Genomic DNA, 26014 nt, shown 5'->3' with positions numbered 1-26014 from the left:
CATCATCAGCCTCTCGGCGACTTTCCGACGACATCACTCCACGGACTTGAGAGCGCCAGGGCCGATCAGCATCGACCCCATCGAAGGAAGAGCAGGTGACCAGACGAATGCGTTGAGGACAGGGTGGAGGTTGGGATTTCTGCACCACTTCTGGTCCATATTGCGGCGTCTTCCTTCGGCGACACAGATTCGCGCCGGAATCGTGCAACCATTCACAGTTTGTTGGTTCAAGAGATTACGCCTGCATGATCTTGCGCGTCCTACGTCAGCCTGCATCCGATCCTGTAATTGCTCGTCTCGTCAAGGTAAGTTGGCCACTTTTCGTGAAGGCTTTTTGGGACTGACAAGTAACGGCTCCAGCGCGAATTACAAGCAAGACTCCGCCGCGGACTGAAGACTAGGGTTTGAAGGATCCGGGATGCCAATCTCGTCGTTGGCAAACCTGGTTGTTGGTACCGCGGTCACGGGTAAACTGCTTCAGGCGTGCTCACACCGCTTCAAAGTCTCCATCGGAATCAGGGGCAGCGTCGCAGGTTGCTGCGCCTCTTCCAATGGCGAGGCGTCTTGTCCTACTTCGACCCAGCGACTCGGAATCGATGGGTATGGGACCAGCGGAGCACAGATCCAGGGACACGGAGCAAATCGGCCTTTGGTGGATCGGATCCAAGCAAGGGTGTGGCAATCATCCTACTGGGCATCCATGTCGAAACAATCGAAACGAGTGGTTGGTTTATGTAATTTATGTGGCAGAGAGATGGAGGGCAGGGCAGATGTTTTTACCCGTCGTTGGGAACACCACCCCGCGTCGAAGCATCCGGAGCGGTAAAATGGCGACGGCCGGAACAGCAGAGATCCAGTCCGCTTGGCCACTAGTAGTAGGCCTGCACAGAAGCGCACTTGACACGGCCGTTTCCGCCAGGGGAACACAATTTCTGACCGCTACTCTGCCGAAACCCCGGGTTTGGGGACTCTCTCACATCTCCAGAATCAGTGCAACTGCTCCTGCTTCTTTGCGACTTTGCGACTTTGCGATCACCCCTTCGTGATGGCCAAGTCGTCAACCCTGATCCAAGATCGCCCGCATGAACCCCTTGTCACGAGACCGTAGGCTCGGAACAGGAATCCATCGGCTGTTCCACATAGAGAGGGTTCGTCCATTGAGAACTCCCGTAAAAAACCTTAAATCAGGCGGTGAAGAAGTCTATCATCCTTCTCTTGAAGCTTGCCGATGCAACGCTGGCCTTTCCACGTACTAGAATATCCGTAGAAGCATTCCAGACTCCTGGTCCCTGGATGAGTCTAGCGCTATTGAGCTAATTCTCCGAGGGCACGTCCATAGGATCACCAGTTGAACGACCCTGGACGGTGATCTAGGGCTCATTGTGGCTCGATTTGAAGTAATGGCACTAGTTTCAGAGTTTCCAAATTCGTGGTAGAAAAGATCGAAATCCTTTTGCGTGTTGTTCGGGTACATGTAGTCGTGGGTTTCTTTGATGCAAGCGCGGACGGTTGGCTTCCAGACCTCCCCTTCGACGCCAAGCGAGTGCGCAAGTTGCCAGAGCAAATCAATACTCGTTCTTTTACGACCAATCACAAAGAGACTATTCAGAAACAATATTGAACAGTCTTTGCATATGAAAAACGCTGAGTTGAACATCGTTGCTGGGTTCAGTCTTCCCACGTAGTGAGATCCGATGCCAAAATCCCGTCCCAGACCACCCGTGAAGCCATGTCGAACGACCACAACCCACCCAAATCGCCTCAAAACGATTGGAAATCAATCCATGGATTCAAGAGATATGTTTGCTTCATTTTGGACCCCTTCCACATTCTCAATTGCGACCAACGGCACTTGTTGGCGGTGGCGGACGGGGCCGGGATGCCCTGATCGCAATTGCGATCGAAGATTGCTTCTTAGTCGTAAGCCGCCCCGTTGAGCCATGGATCGACTCCCTCTTCCTCTCTCATTCTGAATTCACCTTCAAGAGTGTTCTCAAGTTGTTCTCGACTCTTTGTTGTCTTTTCCCATCATCTAGGATCCGGTATTTGCGCGTTCGTGTGTAGTTCCGGGTTGATGGCTGCTCTCTATGTCTATCTGACTTGAACCGAATGGTGCTCAACAACACGCCAAAGAGGTGAGTTATCCCCAATCGGGTGTAAGCCGAACCATATCCTTGGCCATGGAACTACGCTATAATCATTGAGAGTTGAACTAACTTTGGCGATTCGGTCGAGGGTAGATCTACAAGATCGCAGGGTCATTTTACTCGGCAGCAACAGCCTTCATATTCACTCGGCTCGGTTGTCAGCAGCGACCCAAAGTACATTGGACCAAGCAACAGACTCACAGAAGCGTGGGTTCGGGAACAGCAAGCCACATTTCCGGCAAACCTCATCAAGCTCTCCGAGCAAGGATTCAAAACCGAGGCCAAGGTCACTGAACATCGTGTTCAGCGCATTTACCAGATAGGAGAAGAGGTCACAGAGAACCTCGCAGCGTTTCAGGAGCCAAGAAAACCACACTTTTGGCCGTCTAGCAATCATGGGCGAGAACAGCAAGCGAGTCCGGCAGCGAAGCCGTGAGTCTGTCACTCACGGCAAGTCCAGCCAGGTCTTGGAGGTCAAGCGACCCAAACTTAGCACCAATGTCCCTGTCGATGTCATCCAACAACCTACTCCCCAGTCACCAATGGGCTGGTCCAGCATGAAGGACTTCCTCATGACGGAGCTCAGGAGGGAGATGGGTCTACCCCTGCACCGTCACCAATCCAAGGACAACGTTGATGAGAAGAGCGTCAACTTGGCCTGCCCTCTTTTCATCAAAAACCCGGCAGCATTCACTCATGTCCGAAACTCCTGTACTGATGGAAACATCAAGGGTGGGATCGGTAAATTGATGTGAGTTTACGACCCCTGTCCAAGTCATGCAGGTATGGCGTTCTGACTTACCCAACCCAGCGAGCACATCAAGCGAGTTCATCTGAGAAGTGACAAGCAGTGCCATCACTGTGGAGCTCGATTCGGCTCAAAGCCAGCGGAGTCTAAGTCATCACACTCGCGCAGCTGCACCAAGGTGTGGTCGCTTCACGAGCCCCCATTGCTCTCCGAGGACCAACAACGGGTTCTGGAGAACATTTCGGTGCGGGCAAGTGGGCAATCGCTCGACTACAAGTATCGCCACAAGCTTCTGATGAAGCTCTACCCCGGCCAGGAAGACTGGGCGAAGAAAGTGGAGATTTGTAAGTTGACTCAAGCGCACTTACAAGTAGTTGACATAACAAGCTAACTGAACGGCACAGACCACGACGCCTATTCTCCCTGTCTTTTGCCTACGCAGCTCATGTTTGATGCGATGGAAAAGGCAGTGGATAGATGGGAAAGGGGGTACGCCACGCACTACGACTCTGACGGAAGCGATGCGGACTCGGAGAGATCTCGCGAGTACCGAAGGCTTTCCGGATCCAGCCCGAGTGCATCATCAACAGATGCCTCGAGCGCATACCCTTCTGCGAGCTCCGGTGGATACAGCCGGACCATTGGAAATGGCCACGGATACAGCTCGCATACTTATCACAACTCTGGCTACCAAGACCAGAACTGGGGTATGGACAACATGTCTCTTGCCACAGACTCTACACAACACGTTACCACATCTGGCGTCACCTCCTCATCACACGACTCTCGGAAAACCCGATCGAATAGTCGACCCGCCGAGGCTAACTACGCGGGCGTGCAACTTCCAGCAGACTACCAAACTTACTCTCACTCCGGCACGGTGGACGACTTTGACAGCCTCGACGCCTCAGGCTTTGAAGTCTTTGAGCCCGTCTTTGACGTCGTATCAACTGTGCCATCCGACTACCACTCTTACACCATGGACACTGACCAGATCCTCCCCTTTGACTACCCTACTCAAGGTCACTACTCAAAAGACACAATTAATCCCAAGGATATACACAACACTTTGATCGGAATGGGATCGGCGACGATGCCGAGGTATGTCATGGATAATGAGGAGGAATCTGGTATTATACTACAAGATACTCAAGAATATTTGGGGTTTGCAGGTCAAGCCAGGAGGTCTCATAGATAGGCGGGGCTTGGACTACACTTACGACGCTTACGACGGAATGATGCATAATGTCACGGGGCTGACTGGGTTAGGCGCAAGGGCTAAATGGGGCCGTATTTTACTTTGTATGAGCGGCAAACTAGTATCTTGCTATAGCAATCTCTACATCTTTAATCTTCAACTCCGGTTCGAGTCCTACGCCTTCGCTCGTCTTTCACGTGACTGTTCTGACGCTTGTCTAAGCTTCATCTGAGGATAGATATATGTGTTTTGAGTCCTGAGTCCGTCACCTGAAATCAGAGGTGCCAAGCCAGAAGCATGAATGATGAGATGAGGAAAGGAATTTTGATATACAGTTCAAGTTTCCCAGCTCCTGATCCTGGATTAGCCGTCGTCGAGGTAGTCGAAGTCGGCGAAGACCCCCCGGTCGTGCCGCTAGGAGATTTGCCAGTGCTTCCGCCACTTTTAGCAGCCTCAACGATCGGTGCCTTGGCATCCTTGATGAGCAGATTCGAGACTGCAGCCAGAACGCTTAATCCTTCACCAATACCCGTAGTGTGATCAGCCGTCATAGGGTCGACAAATCTGCCACTGGTCCAATAGAAGCCGCAGCGATTGTTGATCTCCGAATTTCCGGGCTCACACTGCTTGACCGCAGCTTCAGCGGAAGTTTTCAAGACCGGAAGCCATGTGTCTGCCAAGAAAGGGGCGAGTTGAGTGGCCGAGGAGAGCCACCGGTGCACAAATCCTTTGTAGAAAAGGGCGTCAGTGGGACAGCGACCCTCAGCTGGTTCGCAAGCCGATTCGAAAATGACGCCGTCAGGGAAAAAGTCTTTCAACAGAGTGTCAGAGAGTCCCGCGGCACGGTCACGCCAGATTTCGGAGCCGTTTGTCTACACCGATATTAGTCATATTCTCTGAGCCTCGAGACTTATGCTCGGATAGGAAGACCTGCGTTGTTATACATGAACGCTGCGCCCTGAATGAGCATGGCTGGTGTGTAAGACCATTGAGCTTTGCCGATTTGGGTGCAGTTGTTCTCTGCCAGTGCCCCGTCGTAGACCTTCCAGTTACTAGTGTCAACGAAACCGACTCCAGTGAGCCAGTCCCATCTCTTATCAGAGTAGTCAGAGTAAGTTGTGTTGCCAGTGAACCGAGCAAGCCGGGCTCCAAGGTTGAAGAAACACGCGTTGGAGGCCGCTATGTAAGGTTAGCTTTGACTGCACTTAGTCTTATCAAAAGAAGCACCGTAACTTACTATGCTTCCATTCATATCCATTATTGGACAATGGAATCTGCCAGCGAAGGCCACCATTGCAGGTCTCATCATAGCGATCAGGCGATGCTTGAGTCGTCCACACATTCTTCGCAAGGTCGATCCATCTCGCTTTTCCATCCACCTCGGGGAACCCATACTCGGCAGCCATAAGAGCAGCCGTGCCCCAGAAACATTGATCCTCATTTCCAAGACTAGCTGTCTGATTAGGGGGCATATAATCGTTTTCGGGTCCAACCTGGAACTGTAGTGCCTTGCTGACTGTAGCCGCCTAGCTGTCGTCTCCTGTCAAATGCCAGTAGTCGAGATAGGTGGCAAAGAAGCTGCCACTCAAGTACCACCAGTATTTGTTAACATCCTCAGACGACCACGGAAGTATACCTGGAGTCTGTCCAGGCTTGTCGCCTTGATAGAACGTCATAAGGTCCTTAGCAAGAGATCGTGATGATTCTTTGATGCGGTCTGCGCTGCTGATATCAAGTTCCGCGACGACATTGGGGAGGTTGCCCAGTAGCAGGAGAGCCCCTGAGAGGGTTGAAACGAGTGGAGATGGCATGATGCAATTGTGAATAGAGAGTGTTGATTTGGCGAGCTCAAATTGGCACTTCCACGCAGTGATCGAGGCCAGGTGAATGATTAACGAGTGTCGATAAGCGAGTCAGAAAAGCGCGTTCAAGGTCACAGAGAACAACATCAAACTCCCTGTGGGCTAGTTGGGTATTTGACGTTTCCCCGCCTCGTACGACGTAGTCCGGCTTATAAAGACAACGACGTCAGTGAGGACATCTCTCGACGAAAAGAATCGAAGTTGTGTGCATGAAAGGGAGAAAGCGGATTTCGAAATATTCTTACGGAGTTCCATACATCGCTTACATTCGAGTCGGGGGTTGTTGTCAATAGGTGTACGACACAGGGAAGAAGCTCACAGAGGCCAACTGCTGTTAGGGTCTAAAAGAGGAATTACTAAAATCTGCCCTTCCCTCGAGGTGTACTACTAGCGCTCTATATATACCTGAGCTGCTCCTTTATTACTTAGTCCCCCTTTTTATGCCCCCCTAAGCTATCCCTTAACTAACGAGGCCTAACCGGCGAGGCCTAATAGGGTACTCCCTCCCCTAGGCTTCGTCCTAAAGCCCGCTTACGGTTCGCGTACGCTACGTTAATCCCTTACCTAGGAAGTCCTTAGATATGTAGTACGAGGGCGGGTATAGGCGGCGCCCATCGGCCCGAGTATAGACCCCTTACTCTAGATAATAGCCCCACAATTCTATACCCGGGTCGCTCTTACCTATAGGCCGTCCTTACGACCGCCGGTACTTAGGCAGTCGTCGCCCCACTTTTATTTACTAATATTAACCCCCTTCTAAGCTACTATAATTCCGAATTCCTTTTTTTTTTTTTTTTATCTATAGTTATCCTTTTTATATATAGTCTTTTATTTTTATTAGCGTCTACGCTACTCCCTCGTTATATAGATATTATAGCTAACGAATATCTCCTAGATCCCTATTCTCGTATACTCCCTGCGCCTAAGTAAGTCTCTTTTAAAGTCGTTCCGTAGTCGTTACTAACTCGTTTTAATATAACTATAGCCCCTAATTACGGCGTCGCTACTATTAATAACTGTTACGAAGGTAACTTTGTTTACCTTATTATTCGCCTTATTATCAATATTACGTAAGCAAACTATATACCATATTAATCTACGATTTCTGTAGATTATTATAGGTATTGATTATGTAAGCAATACTGCTTATATAAGCTTACGTGAGCAGTGGAAAGTACTGGAAGATAACTGAATAATCTGGAATTTACTCGAGGCGGAATTACGTACTACGATTACGCATTCACTTACGTATATGCTTATTAATTATATCATAATTAATAAGCAATGGAATATTCTAGTAGGAGGTTTTTATGCCTATATGTAGGCGTGTATTTGCCTACCTAGACCTTTCGTTAAGCAAGCAACTTCTCATATAGTAATTCAACTATATTACTCTCTTTATTACAAAAACCTCTTTTATATACGCTTATTTCCCCTATATTCATATATTCTTGCTTCTATATGAATATTCACTTTTCATATTCTATATAAGAATATCCCGCATTACCTCGTTAAAGCTATACGTGCTAGAGGTTATGAGCCCAGTTATTATATAACTGAGGTTTTATTTACTTAAGTGAATATTATTCACTTATCCGAGCTCTTCTATTTTTATTTACCTATATCATACCTATTATCATTTAGGTATATGCCTTTATCCGGTATATGCATATTCATATATTGAGATATCTTACTCCGCCCAAAATCACTTTTTCGAATTCGAAAATTCGAAATCGACCTTTATATTTAATAAAGGATTTATATATAAAAAGGCAGACGAAGTGTAAGTCCTTTTTATACTATATACTTACTTTTATTAAATATCTATTTATAAGAAAAAGAAGTCAAAATAGACTTTTTCTTATATATATTTTTAGACTTAAAATAAGTCTATTTTCAAGCTTAAAAACAAGCTTGAATTCTAAGCTTAAAGTAAGCTTATTTATACTAGGAACAATACTAGTATATATTTATATTATATATATTCTAAAATATATATAATGGCGGATATTATCAAGGCAATTACAGGCTGCCTTATGCCTGAAAATCAACGCCTAAAAGGTAGTCAAAATTGGACTACTTGGCTTTCTACTCTTCATATTTATCTTCGACTTTTGAAATTAAATACCTATTTCGAAGTTGAAAACGAATATGAAAATATTACTGAAGAGCAAAAAACCCAATCCTTATTATTAATAAGGCAAAATATTCAACCTGAGCCTCTTTCACTTATTTTTGATCAAATTGATCCAAAAGAGGCTCTTAATACCCTTAAAGCATCCTATGAGGGTACAGGACCAGTTCTACGTCAACAATTATACCTCGAATTCCACGCTATTAGATTGGAGCATTTTAATAGCTTAAATGAGTTTATTAGCTCATTTAAAAGCTATATTTCCAAATTAAAAAGCGTAGGAGCTATTATTGAGGATATAGACCAAAAAACGGTCTTTATATCAGCCCTAACTAATATCTTTCCGATTTGGGCTGATCGTCAAAGGTCTAATTTAAGACTTAAAGAGCCCCCTACTTTAGAGGCTCTTATTACGGATATATTAGACGAAAATAGGAGAGAAATCGATACTCCTATGTCTAGTAATACTATTAAGAGTAATAAATACTCTCGAAATAAGTATAATAAGTCTAAGACTTATTATAAGCAAAATACCAACCCAAATACCAACCCAAATAAGCCCTCAAATTACCCAAATAAGCCCTCAAATAAGCCCTCATATCAACCCAAACCAAACCAACCCCGAAACCAGCCCCGAAACCAACCAAACCAGCCCAATCTTTTTACGAAAAACCAACGCCCACATGGAGATTTGAACCCTCAGCCCTTACAATCAAGGAATTATATGGTTAGTGGTTCCGACCACTATACCATAGACCCACTTGATGAAAATTATCAACCTTTTCTCCCTCATATATTACCCAACTCGACTCCAAATGATAATTTGGGCCTTTCGGGAGAAAATACCAATAATTCGGCTAATATGGGCACAAATACAACTGAAAGGTGGTTGTATGATACGGGTTCAACAGTCCATATTACTAATAGTATGGATTTATTCGAAAATTTCGATAATAGGGACAATTTACCCCCTATTCGAACCGGAGCTGGCCCAGTTTACCCACAGGGTATTGGGGACTTAATTTTACCTATCTATTTACGGGGTAAAATTATACCTATAAGGTTAAAAAATACCTTATATATTCCAGAATTCCCACTTAATATCTTTTCAGGTATATTACACTACAAAAATGGTGGATATATTGAAAAGAATTATTTAGTGGATTCTGAGGGCAATGTATTTGCTTATTTGGATTTCAAAAGGCATGGATTTTTCCTTAATATTGCTTGGAAAAATCGAAGGCCTACTACAGGGTACCAACAAAACGATTTGGACCCTAAAAATCAGTATTTGGATCTAAAAAATATTTTAGAATCCATTCAAAATTCTCTTCATAATATTACTATTAATAATAGTAATATAGAGAAAAATACTGATTATTTATCTGAAAATTCAGATAATCAGGCCTATTCAATCACCCAGGAATGGCACGAAAAATTAGGTCATCCTTCTTACCCTTATTTATTAAAAACTGCGAAAATAACTAAGGGAATTCCTTTAGACAAATTAAAGGAAAAAGACCTAAATTGCCCGAGCTGTACTACAGCTAAGTTAACTAGGCAACAGCCTAAAATTAACTATAATCGGGCATTATTTCCACTAGAAAGGGTCTGTATTGATACAGTTAAAATTACCCCTACTACTATTAGTGGAAATAATTACGCTATTCCGTTTACGGATGATTTTACTGGTTTTCGAGATGTTGAATTCTCAAAAACCAAAGAGAATATAATTAATATTCTCAAAAACAAACTGGAATTTTATTTTAACCAGTTTAATTCCTACCCTAAGTATATACGCTTAGATAATGGTACGGAATTCAATATAGGGGAATTATTACCCTATATTAACGAAAAAGGCATTATTTTAGAGCCTTCCACGCCCTATACGCCCGAGCAAAATGGTATAGCCGAAAGGACTAATAAAGCCCTTATCGAAAAGGCTAGAACTATTTTATTAGCAGAGAAATTACCCCTATATTTATGGGACGTAATTTTGAAAGAATTAACTAAATTAGTTAATTTTACCGCTAATATACGCCTTGAAAAGACCCCTATGGAGGCTTTTCTCGATTATTTCTTCCCAAAAAGAAATAATAAGCCGGATTTATCTAATCTAAGAAAAATCGGCTCTAGGGTACTTATTTATTACCCTACTCAAAAGCGAGTCACTTCGAATAAAATGTATACCTATACTCAAAATGGTATATATTTAGGAAAAGAAGGTAATAATATATATGTTATATATTGCCCTTCTAATCCTTTTCGATCTCGATTATTACGGACTTCGCATATTCGATTTATTCAAAATAATAGAATAGAGGGGGTAGAAAGCGTAAATCCTCCTTTATATTCTAAAATTTTTGATAAAATCGAAGATATTCAGGAAATACCTTCTAAAATAGAGGTATTAATTCCCAAATTATCTGAGGAAGAAAAATCTAAATATAAAGATTTTACTCAGAGTATTACCCTACCTCCAGAGCCTAATACACTAAAACAGGCTCTAAATAGCTCAGAAAAATCAGAATGGTTAAAAGCTATATATTCTGAGCTAGAGGTTATTATTAAAAAGGGTACTTTATTAGCTATAGACCCAAATAAGGTCTATAAAGCTAATAAAAATCCACTATCTACTAGATGGGTCTTTAAACGAAAAATCAATATTAATACTGGTAATATTGATAAATATAAGGCCCGATTAGTAGTTAGAGGCTTCGAACAACAGTATGGAGTCGATTATTTCCAAACTTTTGCTTCTGGAAGTAATCCTACTACCTATAGGGTACTTATAGCCCTATCTGCCCCTTTAAACTGGCATATACACCAAATTGACGTTATTGGTGCCTTTTTAAATGGGGATTTATTAGAAGAGGTATATATAGACCCTTCTAATATACCTTTAACTGAATTTTTTGAAAAATACCCTAATTTAAATACTATAAATTGGGATAAATCAAAAAATCAGTTATTACAGCTTTTAAAAGCCTTATATGGGCTCAAACAAAGCCCTAGACAATGGCAACTAAAGCTGAAGTCTATTTTTAATAAAATAGGCTTTTTACCTCTAAAATCCGATGAGGCTACCTATTTCAACCAGGATTTCAAAAATCCTGCTTTTATTGTTACCCACGTCGATGATTTCCTTATATTTAATAAAAATATTAAATATATAGAGGAAATTAAGGGTAAAATATCGAAATATATCGATATTAAAGACCTAGGCGAAGCCTCGAATTTCCTAGGCGTCAAAATTACTAGAAATCGGTCTAATAAGACTATTTCTCTCTCTCAAAGTCATTATATTAAGGAAATTCTTAATAATAATGATTTTTCCAAAGCTAAAATCACTAATATACCTATAAATCCGGGTATATTAAATAGTGATTTAGGGAACGAAAAAGATGACTATTTACCTTCAAAAGAGCTATTAAAGACCTACCAGCACCTAGTAGGATCTTTAATGTACGCTATGGTTGTGACTAGGGCTGATTTAGCTTTTTCAGTCTCTTTCGTCTCCCAATACCTCCATAAGCCCACTATTTACCTACTTAAGGTAGTAAAAGGTATTTATAGATACCTTAGTGGCACTATTCACTATAATATTACCTATAATGGTAATATTGGGCCTGTAGAATTAGTAGGCTATACTGATTCTAACTGGGCCGGGTGTAAAAGTACTAGAAAATCAACTTCTGGGTACTTATTTACACTAAATGGAGGTCCGATTAGCTGGAAGTCTAAAAAACAGTCTACTATAGCACTTTCTACTACAGAGGCTGAATTTAATGGACTTCAGGAAGCTATTCGGGAAGCTATTTGGCTTCAGAATTTATTATCGGAAATAGGTTATCAAGTTAAACCTATTACTATTAAAACCGATAATAATGGGGCATTATCTCTTGCTTATAATCCTGAATATCACCAAAGGACTAAGCATACTGCCCTATATTATTATTATACTCGACAGGAAGTAGAAAAAGGGAATATTAAAGTAGAATATCTCCCTTCTACTATAATGCCTGCCGATGGGTTAACAAAACCCTTACCTCGGGTTAAACATAAGGAATTCGTTAAGCTAATAGGCTTAAACAATCCTAATAACCCTATTTAACCTATATTATACCCCTAATATAGGTATTTATTTTCCTTATATTTTTATGAATACTTTAAGGAAAATACTCTAGGGTACCAAAAGATTGTTCTAGGGTACCAAAAAACTATTCTAGGGTACTAGAAATCTACTCTAGGGTACTTGGTTAGCTATTTCAACATAGCTAATAAGGCAAAAGAGGGAGTGTTACGAAGGTAACTTTGTTTACCTTATTATTCGCCTTATTATCAATATTACGTAAGCAAACTATATACCATATTAATCTACGATTTCTGTAGATTATTATAGGTATTGATTATGTAAGCAATACTGCTTATATAAGCTTACGTGAGCAGTGGAAAGTACTGGAAGATAACTGAATAATCTGGAATTTACTCGAGGCGGAATTACGTACTACGATTACGCATTCACTTACGTATATGCTTATTAATTATATCATAATTAATAAGCAATGGAATATTCTAGTAGGAGGTTTTTATGCCTATATGTAGGCGTGTATTTGCCTACCTAGACCTTTCGTTAAGCAAGCAACTTCTCATATAGTAATTCAACTATATTACTCTCTTTATTACAAAAACCTCTTTTATATACGCTTATTTCCCCTATATTCATATATTCTTGCTTCTATATGAATATTCACTTTTCATATTCTATATAAGAATATCCCGCATTACCTCGTTAAAGCTATACGTGCTAGAATAACGGAACGGTCGTTAGTACTATAGGTACGCCTAGTAGCGGCCGCGGTAGTAATCTACTTAAAAAGCCCGATATCCCCTTTATTCGCCCTAACCTCGTACGTATATTACTATTTATACGCTACTTATACTAACCGTTATAGACTTTTATTAAAAAAAAGAAAAAGGCGAACGCTAAAAAGATCGGGGTCGGCTAGGTACGCCCGCTCCCCTACCCCGCCTATATTACGCACAAAGCGCTTAATCTAAAAGCCGAGTACTATAATTAGCTAGGTCGGTAATTTATAGCCCCTAGTTCGCTCCTTTATTTAATACTTCTCTAGGATCTAGCGTGCGTTATATTAAGTATACTGCGCAGAACTATTTTTATAAAAATACGGTAAGCGCTTAGCGCTATCGCTACTCCGTCGCTTTTCCTAAGTATTATATTAATAGCGTCTTAGGTCCCTAAGTCCGCGGAATTTATAATACGAACCCTTTAGAGTACTATACTCGCTTCTAACGGCGACGTTTATAATTCGGAAGTTTATCGCTCCGTTATCGCTCTATTATTATTATTACTCGGGTTACTAATATTGCTCTATAGCTTTAGTAAACCTACCGAATTACTATTAGCAATGCGTAGAGGGCGCTTAAGCGCGCCGGTAAGGAGGCCCGCTCGACCCTTATTATTAATAGTAACGATAATAAGGTAGCTACGAGCTCCTCCCGCGCTACGTCTTTATCCCATAACGACGCTATAATCGCACTACTTCGTACTATTCGTAACGAAGTACGCTACTCTAATAATATTCTAACTAGTATATAGTCGCCCCGCCTGCGCTCCGTATTCGTAGCTAATTATTTATAAATTTGTTAATAGTAAGGAGATTATTTCTTTCGTAACGACCCCTAGGATAATAGCTAGGGCGGCCCTTTTGTGCGCAAGGGCGGTCCCTTTATAAATAAGGGTAGTCCTTCCGCGCGTCGTAAGGATTAGGGAAACGGTTAGTAATTAGCGCGTTTATACTACTTAGTCATAGCTACGTAGCCCCTTTTTTTTATTATTAGTAGCTAGTTCGCTACGTTATTAGGCTCCTTAAGAGCTAGGGCGCGCTGCCTAATTAAAACTCGTTCTTTATATATACTAATTAACGCTACGTCTTCGATATACCTAGCTAGCTCTTACGTATCTTCGTCGCTACTATATCCCTTCTACTGGATTAGGTATTATTGCCTCCTCTTCGGCCCTCTATATTATATAATATCTTCTACTTCGTAAAGTGGCTCCCTATTTATATCCCCGATAGGTAAGGGCTTCCGAGGGGCTTCCTCGCGGTATCGATACGGCTCGAGTAAGGATATATAGAATATATTATATATTTTATACTATATCGGCACGTCTAGTTAGTAAGCGACCCCCGCCGTTCTAACTATTAATTTAACTTCGAATAGGCCTAGATATTTATTAGTTAACTTCTAGCTAGGACGCTACCTCCTAATGTTTTTTCCTAATAATAATACTTAGTCGCCCACTTTATATAATATATCTATCCTAGCTTTATTAGCTTATTACTTATACGTCTCGCGTGCTTTTTATATAAAGGGTCGTAGAGCTTCTTAGTTAGCTCGTAGTCGGGCCGCACGCTCTTTAGCTAAGATATTCTATATACCGTCTCGAGTCCCCGTTAAGATTAATATAGGGTACGTAGGTAGGAACCCGAGTAGGGCCTTAGTAGGCGCTTTACGGATTACTAAGTACTAGGCGTTATTATATATAAACTTAGCTAAGTAAAGACGCTGCGCCTAATCCGATTAGTCCTAGGTATAAAAGTAGCGAAGGTACTATTTTAAGTATTAGTTCTACTATTCTATTTAACCGTCCGTTTGTGGGTAGAACGCGGTACTAAGACGCCTCTTTATTACTAAAAAGTAGTAGAGATAAGTCTAAAACTTGCTTATAAATAACGACCCCCTGTCGGAGACGATCTTTTTAGGTATTCTAAACTTAGTAAAGATCTTTATAAATAGGAGGTCTGCGAATCCTTAGGCTATGAGGGTCGTCTTCGTAATAATATAGACGCTATACTTCGTAAATCGGTCTATTACGATAAGTACCGCGTCGTAGGGGCGCCTCCCGATTAGCGTAATTAATACGGGTAAGCCTATAATAAAATCTAGCAATATCTCCTACTATAGCCTAACCGGGGTAGGCAGGGGGCGTAGTAAACTATACGGCTTATAATAACGAGGCTTCGTCCGCTAGTATACTATATAAGTATTAATATAACTTTTTATATCCCTACTTACTCTATCTTAGTAATAGTAGCGTTTTAGTAATACTATCGTCCGCTTTACGCTATAATATCCCGCTATAAGTATATTATAATATATTTCGATAACCTCCCTTTTTAGCCCCTTATATAACGGTACGTAGGCGCGGCCGCCGTAATATAATAGCTTTTTAAAGTCGTATACCTAGCTCTATTATTACTTCTTCTTAGCTAAGCGAGGCCGTCGGTTCTTTTTAGTCTATTACTTATCTTTTATAAAAGCGTCCTCTTATTAAGCGGCCCGTAGTCGACTTATTATTAATAACCCCTCCTTACCGAATGCTATTTTAAGTACTCCTATCGCGTCGGAGTCTTATAGAACGAGTAGCTTGCGATCTATAGTTCTAATAATAGGCTTAAGTAGCTCTCTAAATACTACGCCGTAACTCTAATACCCTAGGCTCGTAGCCCCGTTACGCTTCTCAAAGTACTTTTCGGAGTTCCCTCGAGCCAGAGCTCCTAACCTCCTTTACTTATTTCTCTATACTATTACTAGTTCCGCTTCTAGAATACTCACTATCCTTTTTACTTAAGAGCCGCTCCCGCGGCTCGTCTTTATATACCTTATTATCGTAACTTTAAGGGGCTCCTATATATTTCTAGCGTTATAAAGGTCTTTTCTTATTTTCGATAGTAGCTCCTCCGCTCTACTATTATTACTATTTTTACTATAGTTAGGTCTTCGTAATAGTCTATCCGCTAGGTTCTTTATACCTAGTTTAAACCTAATCTTAATATTAAACGCTACGAGTTCGTTTAGCTAGCGCAGCTATTTCCCGTTTAGTCTCTTTTTTATATTTAAGAACTATAGGTTAAAATAATCTATAAATACTACGACCTAATCTTAGCTATAAGCGAGGTAGTATTATTAATTCCTTAATACGTTTATAATAGCTAGTAACTCCGCGTCTCTTATACCGTAGCGGCTCTCCGTATCCGTTAATTTCCTTAACCTATAAGTAATTAGGTACTAATTACCCTTAAATAATTACGTAATTACTAAGCCAATAGCTCGAGCCAAAGCGTCTATTTATAACTATATAGGTAGGGTAGGGTCGAAATATCGTAGTATTAGTACGTTAGTAAATACTACTAATAGCTTTTTAAACGACTCTACGGCTAGTATTAGTAGCTCTAATTATCCCGGTTTTGCCTTTTTTAATAAGTTTATTAGAGGTGCCGTTATCTTAGCATAATTACTAATAAATCTATAGTAAAACCCCGTAAATTTAAAGAACGTCTATATATCTTTAACGCTCCTCGGAAGTAGCTAATTCGCTATAGCTTCGGTGCGCGCGGGTTCTATTTTTATACCTTCGTTAAATACGATATACCCTAAGAATCCTATACGCAATATATAGAACTCGTATTTACCGCCGTTTAGATATAAGTTCTATTACCGTAATCTTTATAGCACGCTACGTACGTACTCTTTATACGCTACGTAGTCGTTACTATATATTAAAATATTATCTAGGTATACGATATAGATAGTATCGACTAAGCCGCTTAAAATATTATTAATATGCGCTTAGAAAGTCGCGGGCGCGTTAATTAGCCCGAAAAGTACGACTAAATACTCGAACTACCCGTATTTAGTACAAAAAGCCGTCTTTTACTTATCGCCCTCGGCTATACGTATATAGTAATACGCGTTCTTAAAGTCTAGCTTCGTAAAAATAGAAGTATTAGATAGTCTATTTAATATCTCTTTAATTAGCGGTAGCGGCGTTCTATCTTTTTATATAATCTTATTAATCGCTCTATAGTCGACACAAAGTCATAGCTCTCCTCTTTTCTTAGGTATAAAGAGGATAGGTACTCCTACCGGGCTTATAAAGGGGCGTATTTAGCCCCTAGCCTCTATTTTTATTAAATAGTTGCCTAGGATCTCGAGCTTATAGTTCGATAGTAAGTAAATAGGTCCTTAGGGGATAGGCGCCGCGTTATTTAGCTCGATATAATAGTCGTGCGGTGCTCTATTTAGTAACGAAATAGCCTTCTTTTTTAAAAATAAGTTATTAAAGTCTTAGTAACGCAGCTTCTAGTCCTCGGCTACGCTCGCTAGTATTACGTTACTATTTATAATTAAGTTAATTACGATATGCGCGAGTATTACCGAAACTAAGTTATCTAGTAGCCCCTTTTTTAGGGCGTCTAAGCGGATATATCGTTCGTAAATTAAATATTACTACTTCTTTTATTTCTAACTAATTAGCGGGTCGATATCCTCTAGCTAAGGGAAACCGAGGATAAGCGTAGGTGCCGCAATATTAGTTATTACGAAGCGATATAACTATGTCTCCGTTACGTAGTCGCTATTAGTAATTCGAAGCCGTAAGTAATAGCTTCTTAGCGTCTCTATTTATTTGCCCTTAACGTTTACTAGTTATAGTAATAAGTAAATTCGTAGATTAGCGTTAAAGCTATTAAGTAGCCCGATACTAACTACGTTCCCTTCTATTCCCGAATTAATAAGGGCGCTTAGCTTTTCCTATGCGCAGTTCAGGTATATATAAGTCGGGACGTCTAAGCGCCGCCCTTATTAATTACTAGCTATTTTTTTTACTAGGATAGTATTCGAGCTCGTTACTAGTCCGCGCTACTTAACTAGGGCGAGGTCTAATCAATAGCTAGCGGCCTTATACCCTTTTTAATTATATCTGCGGTATATAACGCTCGGGTAGCTATTAGCGAGGTACCTAGTTTTACTACAGTTATAGCACTACTAATACTACTCTTACGGTTATAAGTAATCCCTTACGATATAACTAGTCTCTTTATAATTATAATACGTAGTATTCTTATTAAGCAAGTTACGGCGTGTTCCTTATATATTTAACTTATTAGCGCCCCGGTATTTTCCTACTAGCTCGTTCGAGTTTAAATTAGAATATTACCTAGGGGACGTTCGTAAGCTCCTTATTAATAGCGAGGATTATTCGATACGTCTTATTAGTAATACTAGCTATAGGCGAGTCCGCGGAAGTTCTATTTATAATACTATTATGAGGCGTAGTTCGGGCCGTAGCTTACTTATTAGCATAGAGATCTTCTATTTCTCTATTAGGATATATTCTAATTCTATTTCGAGCTTATTAATATAGCTAACGAACTCTTCGATTTTCTTTTTTTAGCTTTGCGAGGCGCTATTTAGTTATATACTCGCTACTATTCCTTAGCTAGCGGGATCGGATAGGTTATTTTATAAGAAGGTCTTTAGTTCCTCCTATATAACCTAGTCTATTATAAAACCGGGGGTCCTTTGGCAGTCGAAAATATAGTATATTTAAGAGGTTTTCACGCCGCCGCTTAGGTAGCTAACTATATATACTACTTTATTGCGGTCTGTTCTTATTTATTAAGCTTATAGGTCGAAGCGATAGTAATAGTTAAAGAAGAAGCTTTATAAATCCCGTACCGATTTATTAGCGTATAATAAGTTAGGGAGGGATAGCGGTCTAAATATAGACGTTCCGCTTGCGGCGCTTATTTAAGTTAGGAAGGAGCTAGTAAATAGGGGCTTAGGTAGTACGAACTCGTTACTTTATCGTTACTCGAGTAGCGCTTTAGGTACGGCTTTACTTATTAAACTATCCTTAGTCCGGGGGTTTACGTTTCTATTTATATCGAAGCTAACGTCCGAGGCTATTATAACTAAGACCGTAGCCCTTAGCGCAGGGGCCGGGCTATCCGAGGAGCTCTATAAGCGTTCTAAATCTACTCGTCTTTTACATAAGCGCTCTTCGTACATTATAATAAGGATTTCTTTTTTTAATTATCGTTCTTATTCTTATAATTCTACTAGCCTATTGCTTATTATTCAGTTTAGGTATTAGCGAGTGAGGGTAGGAGGTTCGCTATTTTATTTAAAATTCGTTAATACTCTTAGTAATGCGGTCCTTTTACGTCGTTACTATATTAATAGTTCTACCGCGCTTCGTTCTTATATTATTTACTAAAAAAGAGGCGACTCTGGGGAGTCTAATAAAAAAGAGTCGTCTTTTTTTTATTATCGTAGCGCCGACTACGCTCTCTCGCTACGTCTCGTTTTTATTAGTATTTTAAGCTTCTGGCCTAGTCCCCTTCGTAAGTAGAGATTTTAGACTATTAATAGGTATACGACATAGGGAAGAAGCTTATAGAGGCTAACTACTATTAGGGTCTAAAAGAGGAATTACTAAAATCTGCCCTTCCCTTAAGGTATACTACTAGCGCTCTATATATGCCTAAGCTGCTCCTTTATTACTTAGTCCCCCTCTTTATGCCCCCCTAAGCTATCCCTTAACCGACGAGGCCTGACCGGCGAGGCCTGACAGTTGTCTACCCCTACTATGCCGTATCGGCTAGCCGCCTCCGATCGAAATCCTCTTAGCATCACCAGCACTAGGCCTATTACGTCAAGAAGTAAGCTGTTGCCTTGCTCGTATTTACTATGGTGATTACTGATGACCATAGCAACTCGGATTCAAATACAGTCTCTGCCCAGAAGTTGAAGTTGCCGTAACTCCGATGCTATGCTAGATGCCGTTCGCTAACCTCATGTCTGCTTCTATCATCAATCATTCAGTTGGCTCTTTGCCTTCAATTCGCGACTCTTCATCCTCAGATGCCTTCTCTTCCCCTATCCCGTCAGCTGGAAGCCTCTGGGGTTGGTCGCTAGCGGTTTTGGTCTTCGTTCCCACGGCCCCTTTAGCCTTCTCAATTTCCTTTGCGCCAGCTTTCTCATTGGCTCCTTCACTGTCGGACTCCGAAGCCAGTGCCTTAAGCGCCTTCATCTTGAGGGCTTTCTTCTTCCTCGCCTTCCGCTCGCTTGCCGCTTTCTTCCGTCGCTGCGCTTCATCCATCGCGGCTTTCTCTTCTACAACCCATGCAGCAATGCTCCTGACGGCCTGTTCCGGTGCATTTCGATGGTTGAGCAAGAATCCCTGCAATTGTGCCGGGGTGAATATGTCGTCTGGGACTTGAGAACTGAATCCTTCTGCCAATTTGTCGAATTCTGAGGTTTGCTTCTTCAGAGCCTCGTCGTCTTTGTCCGCTAAGAGAGTCTCGGTTGACAGGTGCGGTCGATACATGCGCTCAAACATGCCCTTGGCGCTTCCCTTTGAAATGTTCCCTAGAAATATCATTCTATCGATACGACCTGGTCTTACGAGCGCTCTATCAAGTTTGTGAGCCACATTAGACGTCATCAAGACAATGCGGCCTTCTTGGGACGCAACTCCATCCAAGACGTTCAAAAGACCTGATAAAGTACAACGACATCGCCCGAAAGACCTTGCGCTACTAGCGCTGCTGTCACTGTCTTCCGATGAGGAATCATCCGGCTCGAACTTCTTGCGATGCTGAATTCCAATCGCGTCAATGTCCTCCAGCAAGACGATGCATTTCGGCGGCAGCGCGGTGAATAGGTTTTCTAAGTCGTTATCATCTCTGATGCTAGGAATATGGAGTAGATAGAGCTCAAGGTTGAAGTAGCTTGCTAGGGCAAGAGAAAGAGACGTCTTGCCTGTACCGGGTGGGCCGTAGAAGAGATAGCCTCTCCGGTACGGTATCCCTCTTTCCGTGTAAAACTTCCTGGTTTTTTGGTTGAGATACGTTTCGATGTCATTGACAAGCTCTGTCTTCGTCTTCTCGTCAAAGTGTACAGTCTCTAGTGGCCGTATCGGTCGAAGGATAGTGGTGTCCCAACTCTCTTGATTATACTGATTTTTTGTTGCTCTCACCGTGATAAAAGCTTCACGTTGCTTGTACGCAAAGAGCCGACAGTTGTTGAGGAAGTCTTTGACGGGCTGGACAGCGCGCCCCAAGCGCATCACGACGAGCGGCTCATCGCCCTCCGGGGCGGCAGAGTATTCATCCGGAACACCGGTGTACGCAGAGCCGACGCGTACGTTAGACACTCTTCGGACCATGAAGAACCCTCCCTCAAAGATAAACCAGGTTGTACCAAAGGTTGGCAAATATTGCACTGGTACCCTCTTTTCGTGATGGAGGTCGTCTCGCTCGATAGGCTTCCGATAATACCACGCCTCATTCTGGATCACCTCAGTTCGGGCTGTTAGGACACGAGTGCCTTGCCGGGTGAGAACGTGCGCTCCTAGCCAGTTGAGAACCTCTCTGTTGAGTTTGTCGTTACTCCCTATCGAGATGGAAGCCGTGAAGAAGCGGGTAATCCACCAGTAGATCTGAGTTCCCAGCTTTTGAATGCCCGTCAAAGCCCTTGGCAATTCTCCTCCCAAGGTTATTAGGAGGATAATTGTGGTGATGTCGAGTTTAAGCCAAGTTGTAAAGAATTTGAATCCTGGTGCAGTACGTTCTAAGAAGTCGTTGAGTCCTTGGTATAACTTTTGAGACGTTGCATCAGTGGCGCCAGTAGCGCTGGTAAGAAGCGAGGCTTTGGTGAGCCTAAAGAGTTCACTCATGATCGCTTTCACGACGTAATTGAGCTGTAAAAGTCTGATGAAGAAAACAAATTGGGGGCCAGCCTTGAATTTAAGAGTCTTTTGCGATGTTTCGCGAGGCAAGGTACTTTATGAAGCCACGTGAAGCTTCAGGCAGAAACGAGGCTGCCTGGATCGTCTCACCGATGTCCGCTTACCCTGGAACTCAACTGAAATCGGTATGCGGCGCTAGCCCAATGGATCCAAGAATCAGCGTGACGCATGACGGGATGTGGCATAGTCCAATTCGCTGAATCTAGATCGAAGGCTGACGCCGCTTGTTGGAGCCAATCGTTTGATGGAAGCGCCTTAATCTGTGACACAGTGAGACAGTCAGGCTTTGCTGCGGCTTTCCTCACAAGATCGTGCATATGCACTCATGGTTGTGTTCATATCGAAACACACCGTTCCCAACAGATTGGTAAAATGAAGCACTCTCATCGGTGAGAACAATATTAAACCAGATTTTTATCGTCAAATAAGTTGTGACATTGGCGATAGATTTACGTGAATGAGCTAAGTTGATTTCGTCTTTGAGAGGACCTATGAAACGAAGCCCTCTTGACAAGTTGACAAAGTCGGTAATAACTTTGAACTTTCACTTGCTTACTCCCTCACGCAAGTAGGACTTCTAGCTGTGTCTTGGTTAAGATGCGACGACTTACTTTGACGTGGTCCCTCGTCAAACATTGCCGTCTCTTTTAGATTTAGTCTATGGATATCATTAACCGTCTCATGACTTTCAGACTTGCGGCCTCACTCTTGAATCTGAGGCATATGAATGAGTCAGTGCCTGTGCTTCTTCGCTCATTGTGAATAACTCCGTTGTTGTTCTACACTCGTGAGCCATGTTTGAGTCCAGATGTGCTTCAGGTCATCTGCATCATGTCCCATAAGCCTCGAGCATTAGTTTGGCACTCACGGTGCTCAGTAGGTGTTGGCAGGTTCCTTAAATAGGTAGTACAGATGCTTGAGGTCTCCGTGAAGGCTTTTCTATGTGGTCAGGAAACTTGGCTTCGCGGCTTAGACGTTAAGCCAATGAAGGCCGTGTGTGTGCCAGACTAAAACTAAAGCAAGATCTATGGCGACTTGACGTCTCCGCCCGCCCGCCTTTCTGCCGAGCAGGAAATGAAACAGTCTCACTCCGTCTTGCGGAGTAAGTTAATTGGTCATTGTCTACGAGAATCCTCTCCCGAATGACCACTTCGTTGGGTGATATCTAACCATTTTGAGGATGGCCTGCATCACACTCAGCCCTATTTCTTCCCAAATGGCCTCGTCAGCACCAGTGGCACTTAATCGCAGTAGGGCGGACCGAATGCGGACGCTTCGAAGATGTCAGCCTTCAATGGACCTGCTCAGCTATGCGTTCTTGTTACAGCCGCATGAACCGTTTGGGATCAAGACCGCATGAAGGCGGCAAAACCCAGCCAGCCCTCTTTAACACGAGCGGCGGACGATGCTGACCACTTCTGAACCTTGCTCATGACTTTAAAAACAATCCTCACTATTCACAAGTAAACCAGCAGTGACAATATCCGCGGCGAATTATTTCTTTGTCTTGATGACGACCGATGATGCGCGCAGGTTGTTTCCGACGTATCAGCAGCCTAATGGCATTTGCTGCCTCGCTGAGTACTCTCCCCCTCATGAATTTGTTCCGATGGGCCGATTATACGGCCCCTATCAGAAATAATGCTCCCAACGTCCCAGATTTTGCGAGAGCGGGTAGCGCAACGTGAGCTAGCTGGGTAAGTTCGTGAAGAGACATTATGTACAGGCGACCTAGGTAGCAGGTAGCGGCGATGTCAGCTTTCGGGGAGTGGTGGATTGAACAGCGCTTTTGCCCAACGTCACCCCAACAGAGACTGACCCAGGTCATTGATCGTCGAGCAACCCCTCCACCAATACCCTGCTTCCGAAGACCCTCTCGTTTTACACGTGGGCTGAGGGTCAAACATTCCAAACAAAGCATGCAAAATGACACAAGGGTCGCCTACTACGACGCTGTTGTCAGAAATCGGTGCAGAAATCAACTTGGCAAGGGAATCATCGGAAGTGACCCCAGTCAAGGACACCTGAAGAGAAAAGTCGCCGGCATAGTCGTCCGGGAACAGTATCCTTGAGGTCCCCTCTTGACGTGCGCACGCACCTCTTGACAAGACCCCTATCAATCTGAATTCGGCCCATTACTGGACAATGCGACCTCGTTGGGGAGTGCCGCTGAAGAATGCTCCGCATTGAGTGCGACGCAATGAAGCCCATGAGTCGCCCGACCCGCACGCAACTCCGTAGCTCTCGCGAGAGATGTGGCAGTTGCCGTACGTTAGTGGGCTCTTTCCAGGGTTTCCCGAGTTCCGGATTGGGTTTCCAGGGAGCTAGAGGCGTGCTAAAGGCGCGTCTTTCAGGGATATCACCGGGGCCGTAAAGTTGCCGTTTTACAAAGGTGAGGGGAAAGGATGGATTGCGGTGAGGCGAGGGGCAGACGCGAGTTGAGCGCCGGCTCCCATGATCAGATATCACTCATATTTAATAGCATGGCAGCGTCTTCCTTCTGCCAGTCAATGATTCAAGCTTTTGACTTTTCTGGAATTCCCCTGCCGAGCTCACCATCCTCGCTTAACTCTTCAACACAACCCACACACTACCAACCATGTCTACCACCAAGCCCACTTTCGTCCTCGCACCTGGTGCCTGGCACAAGGAGACCTGCTACTCGCCTGCTCAGCAACTCCTCGAGTCTCGCGGCTACCCCGTTGAGGCCGTTGAGTACCCCTCTGTCGGCGCTGAGCCCCCTACCAAGGGCCTCACAGACGATGCCAATGCCGTCAGAGCTGTCCTCCAGAGACTCGCTGACGAGGGCAAGGAGATCGTTCTCGTTGTGCACTCCTACGGTGGTCTTGTCGGAGCCAATGCCGTCGAGGGTCTTGGCTACAAGCAGCGCATCAAAGAGGGTAAGAAGGGCGGTGTCATTACTTTCGTCTACCTTACCGCCTTCGTTGTGCCCAAGGGCAAGTGCATCAGAGAGATGCTTGGCGGCCAGTTCCTCCCGTGGATGAAGTTTGAGGTAAGATGAAGCTGAACGATTTCGCCATTCCGATATTCACACTGTCACAGGGCAACTACGTCTACGCTCAGACCCCCGAGGAGATTTTCTACCACGATGTTGAGCCTGAGACTCGCGCCAAGGCTATCGAGCAGCTGCAGCACCAGTCTGCCCAGGTCTTCGACGATGTTGTGACCTACGAGCCGTGGCACGAGATTGACTCCATGTTCTTTTTCTGCGACGAGGACAAGGCAATCCCCCTCGCCGTCCAGCAGGGTATGGCCACTCTTCTCGGCCCTACGGCCATCACCTACTCTTCTAAGGCCTCCCACTCCCCCTTCCTGTCCCAGCCGAACGACGTCGCTGAGGGCTTGGAGCTTGCTGCCAAGGTTGGACAGGAGAGGGTCAGAGCTTAGAGTTCAATAGATTTCACCATTCATGTAGAGAGCTCGGCGCATTAGATATCCTGTAAAATTTACGATTCATGACCACATCCTCCATTGTTACCGGTGATATTGATGACCATGAAGGATCTTCTGACTCAGTGTGAATGTCAAGTATGAGCCGAAAGAATGATCACATAAAACTCTTAGCGCCGCAATCTCAGTGTTGAGTCTCTCGTAGTTCTTGTTGTATAGTAGGACCGTTCGACCCGGGACGGCTCTTAATGCAAGCTCAGATAACCAGACTGGAGTTCCCCATCTTCATGTTAAATCGCGTGTAACTTCGAACGCGGATGAGGGACACTCCTCGGCGAATACAGCAGGCCAGGGAGGCCGTCTTGACTCATGTCGGACTCTGGTGACCAGGTGTTTATAGTTTGGCGTCAGTCAAACCGCTGGCACTCGCTTCGGGCCGTCCCAAGCAGCAGGGTCCCACTTCTGCCCATATCGTCATGTAAGACATGAGAAGCTTAGATGAACACCCACGTTTCCAGCGTCCGAGCGTGCTGCAATGGTACCTTGCCTCGCGAGAATCGGCGGGATCACTGTGTAGGAGCCAGATTAGGAGCCTTAGTAACAACCCCATGTGTCTCATGGGTTCTGCCTATTTTTTTTTTTTTTTTTGGATGGCTATCCGGAGGAGTTCCTGAGCCAGCCTTAAGCGCGCTATACAAGCATGGATGCACAAGAATGGTTCCCAATTTTTTCAACTTGTACGAATTCCGCCTCATGAGTAGAAGGACATATGCGTAGTGAAGAGTATTGTGTGCTGAGCCCCTTCGTAGTAGCCGTATGTGGCTGTCGCCGCCACATGTAAACCCTGTAAGCCTGTGCACTTAATCCAGTTCCACGAATGACGTGAGGTTCCT

At 43.4% G+C, this 26014-nt stretch overlaps 6 protein-coding genes across 6 annotated transcripts; 4 read left to right on the top strand and 2 right to left on the bottom strand.

Moving 5' to 3' along the window:
* Positions 1-124: 124 nt before the first annotated feature.
* On the top strand, positions 125-394 carry CLUP02_11708 (uncharacterized protein; the record flags this gene model as incomplete). The annotated part of the gene is made up of 1 exon (XM_049290675.1): positions 125-394. A coding segment is annotated over one exon (270 nt), but the record flags the coding sequence as incomplete, so codon positions are not given.
* A 157-nt stretch (positions 395-551) lies between these two features.
* CLUP02_11707 (uncharacterized protein) lies at positions 552-1046 on the top strand (the record flags this gene model as incomplete). The annotated part of the gene is made up of 1 exon (XM_049290674.1): positions 552-1046. One exon carries the CDS (start codon positions 552-554, stop codon positions 1044-1046), a length of 495 nt encoding a protein of 164 aa, XP_049147819.1.
* Positions 1047-2542: 1496 nt separating this feature from the next.
* Positions 2543-4093, top strand: CLUP02_11706 (uncharacterized protein; the record flags this gene model as incomplete). The annotated part of the gene is made up of 3 exons (XM_049290673.1): positions 2543-2898; positions 2959-3239; positions 3300-4093. The coding sequence occupies 3 exons, from the start codon at positions 2543-2545 to the stop codon at positions 4091-4093; spliced, it is 1431 nt and encodes a 476-aa protein (XP_049147818.1).
* Positions 4094-4368: 275 nt separating this feature from the next.
* On the bottom strand, positions 4369-5904 carry CLUP02_11705 (glycoside hydrolase family 76; the record flags this gene model as incomplete). Its single annotated transcript, XM_049290672.1, has 4 exons — positions 4369-4904; positions 5024-5272; positions 5331-5609; positions 5679-5904. The coding sequence occupies 4 exons, from the start codon at positions 5902-5904 to the stop codon at positions 4369-4371; spliced, it is 1290 nt and encodes a 429-aa protein (XP_049147817.1).
* Positions 5905-19775: 13871 nt separating this feature from the next.
* Positions 19776-21638, bottom strand: CLUP02_11704 (uncharacterized protein; the record flags this gene model as incomplete). Its single annotated transcript, XM_049290671.1, has 1 exon — positions 19776-21638. The coding sequence occupies one exon, from the start codon at positions 21636-21638 to the stop codon at positions 19776-19778; it is 1863 nt and encodes a 620-aa protein (XP_049147816.1).
* Positions 21639-24309: 2671 nt separating this feature from the next.
* CLUP02_11703 (uncharacterized protein) lies at positions 24310-25118 on the top strand (the record flags this gene model as incomplete). The annotated part of the gene is made up of 2 exons (XM_049290670.1): positions 24310-24723; positions 24774-25118. 2 exons carry the CDS (start codon positions 24310-24312, stop codon positions 25116-25118), a joined length of 759 nt encoding a protein of 252 aa, XP_049147815.1.
* Positions 25119-26014: the final 896 nt, after the last annotated feature.

Source organism: Colletotrichum lupini, chromosome 6, assembly GCF_023278565.1.
Source record: "Colletotrichum lupini chromosome 6, complete sequence".
Classification (NCBI taxonomy): Eukaryota; Fungi; Ascomycota; class Sordariomycetes; order Glomerellales; family Glomerellaceae; genus Colletotrichum; species Colletotrichum lupini.
Note: the sequence above shows the minus strand (reverse complement) of the source record. Positions and strands in the feature narration are given on the sequence as shown.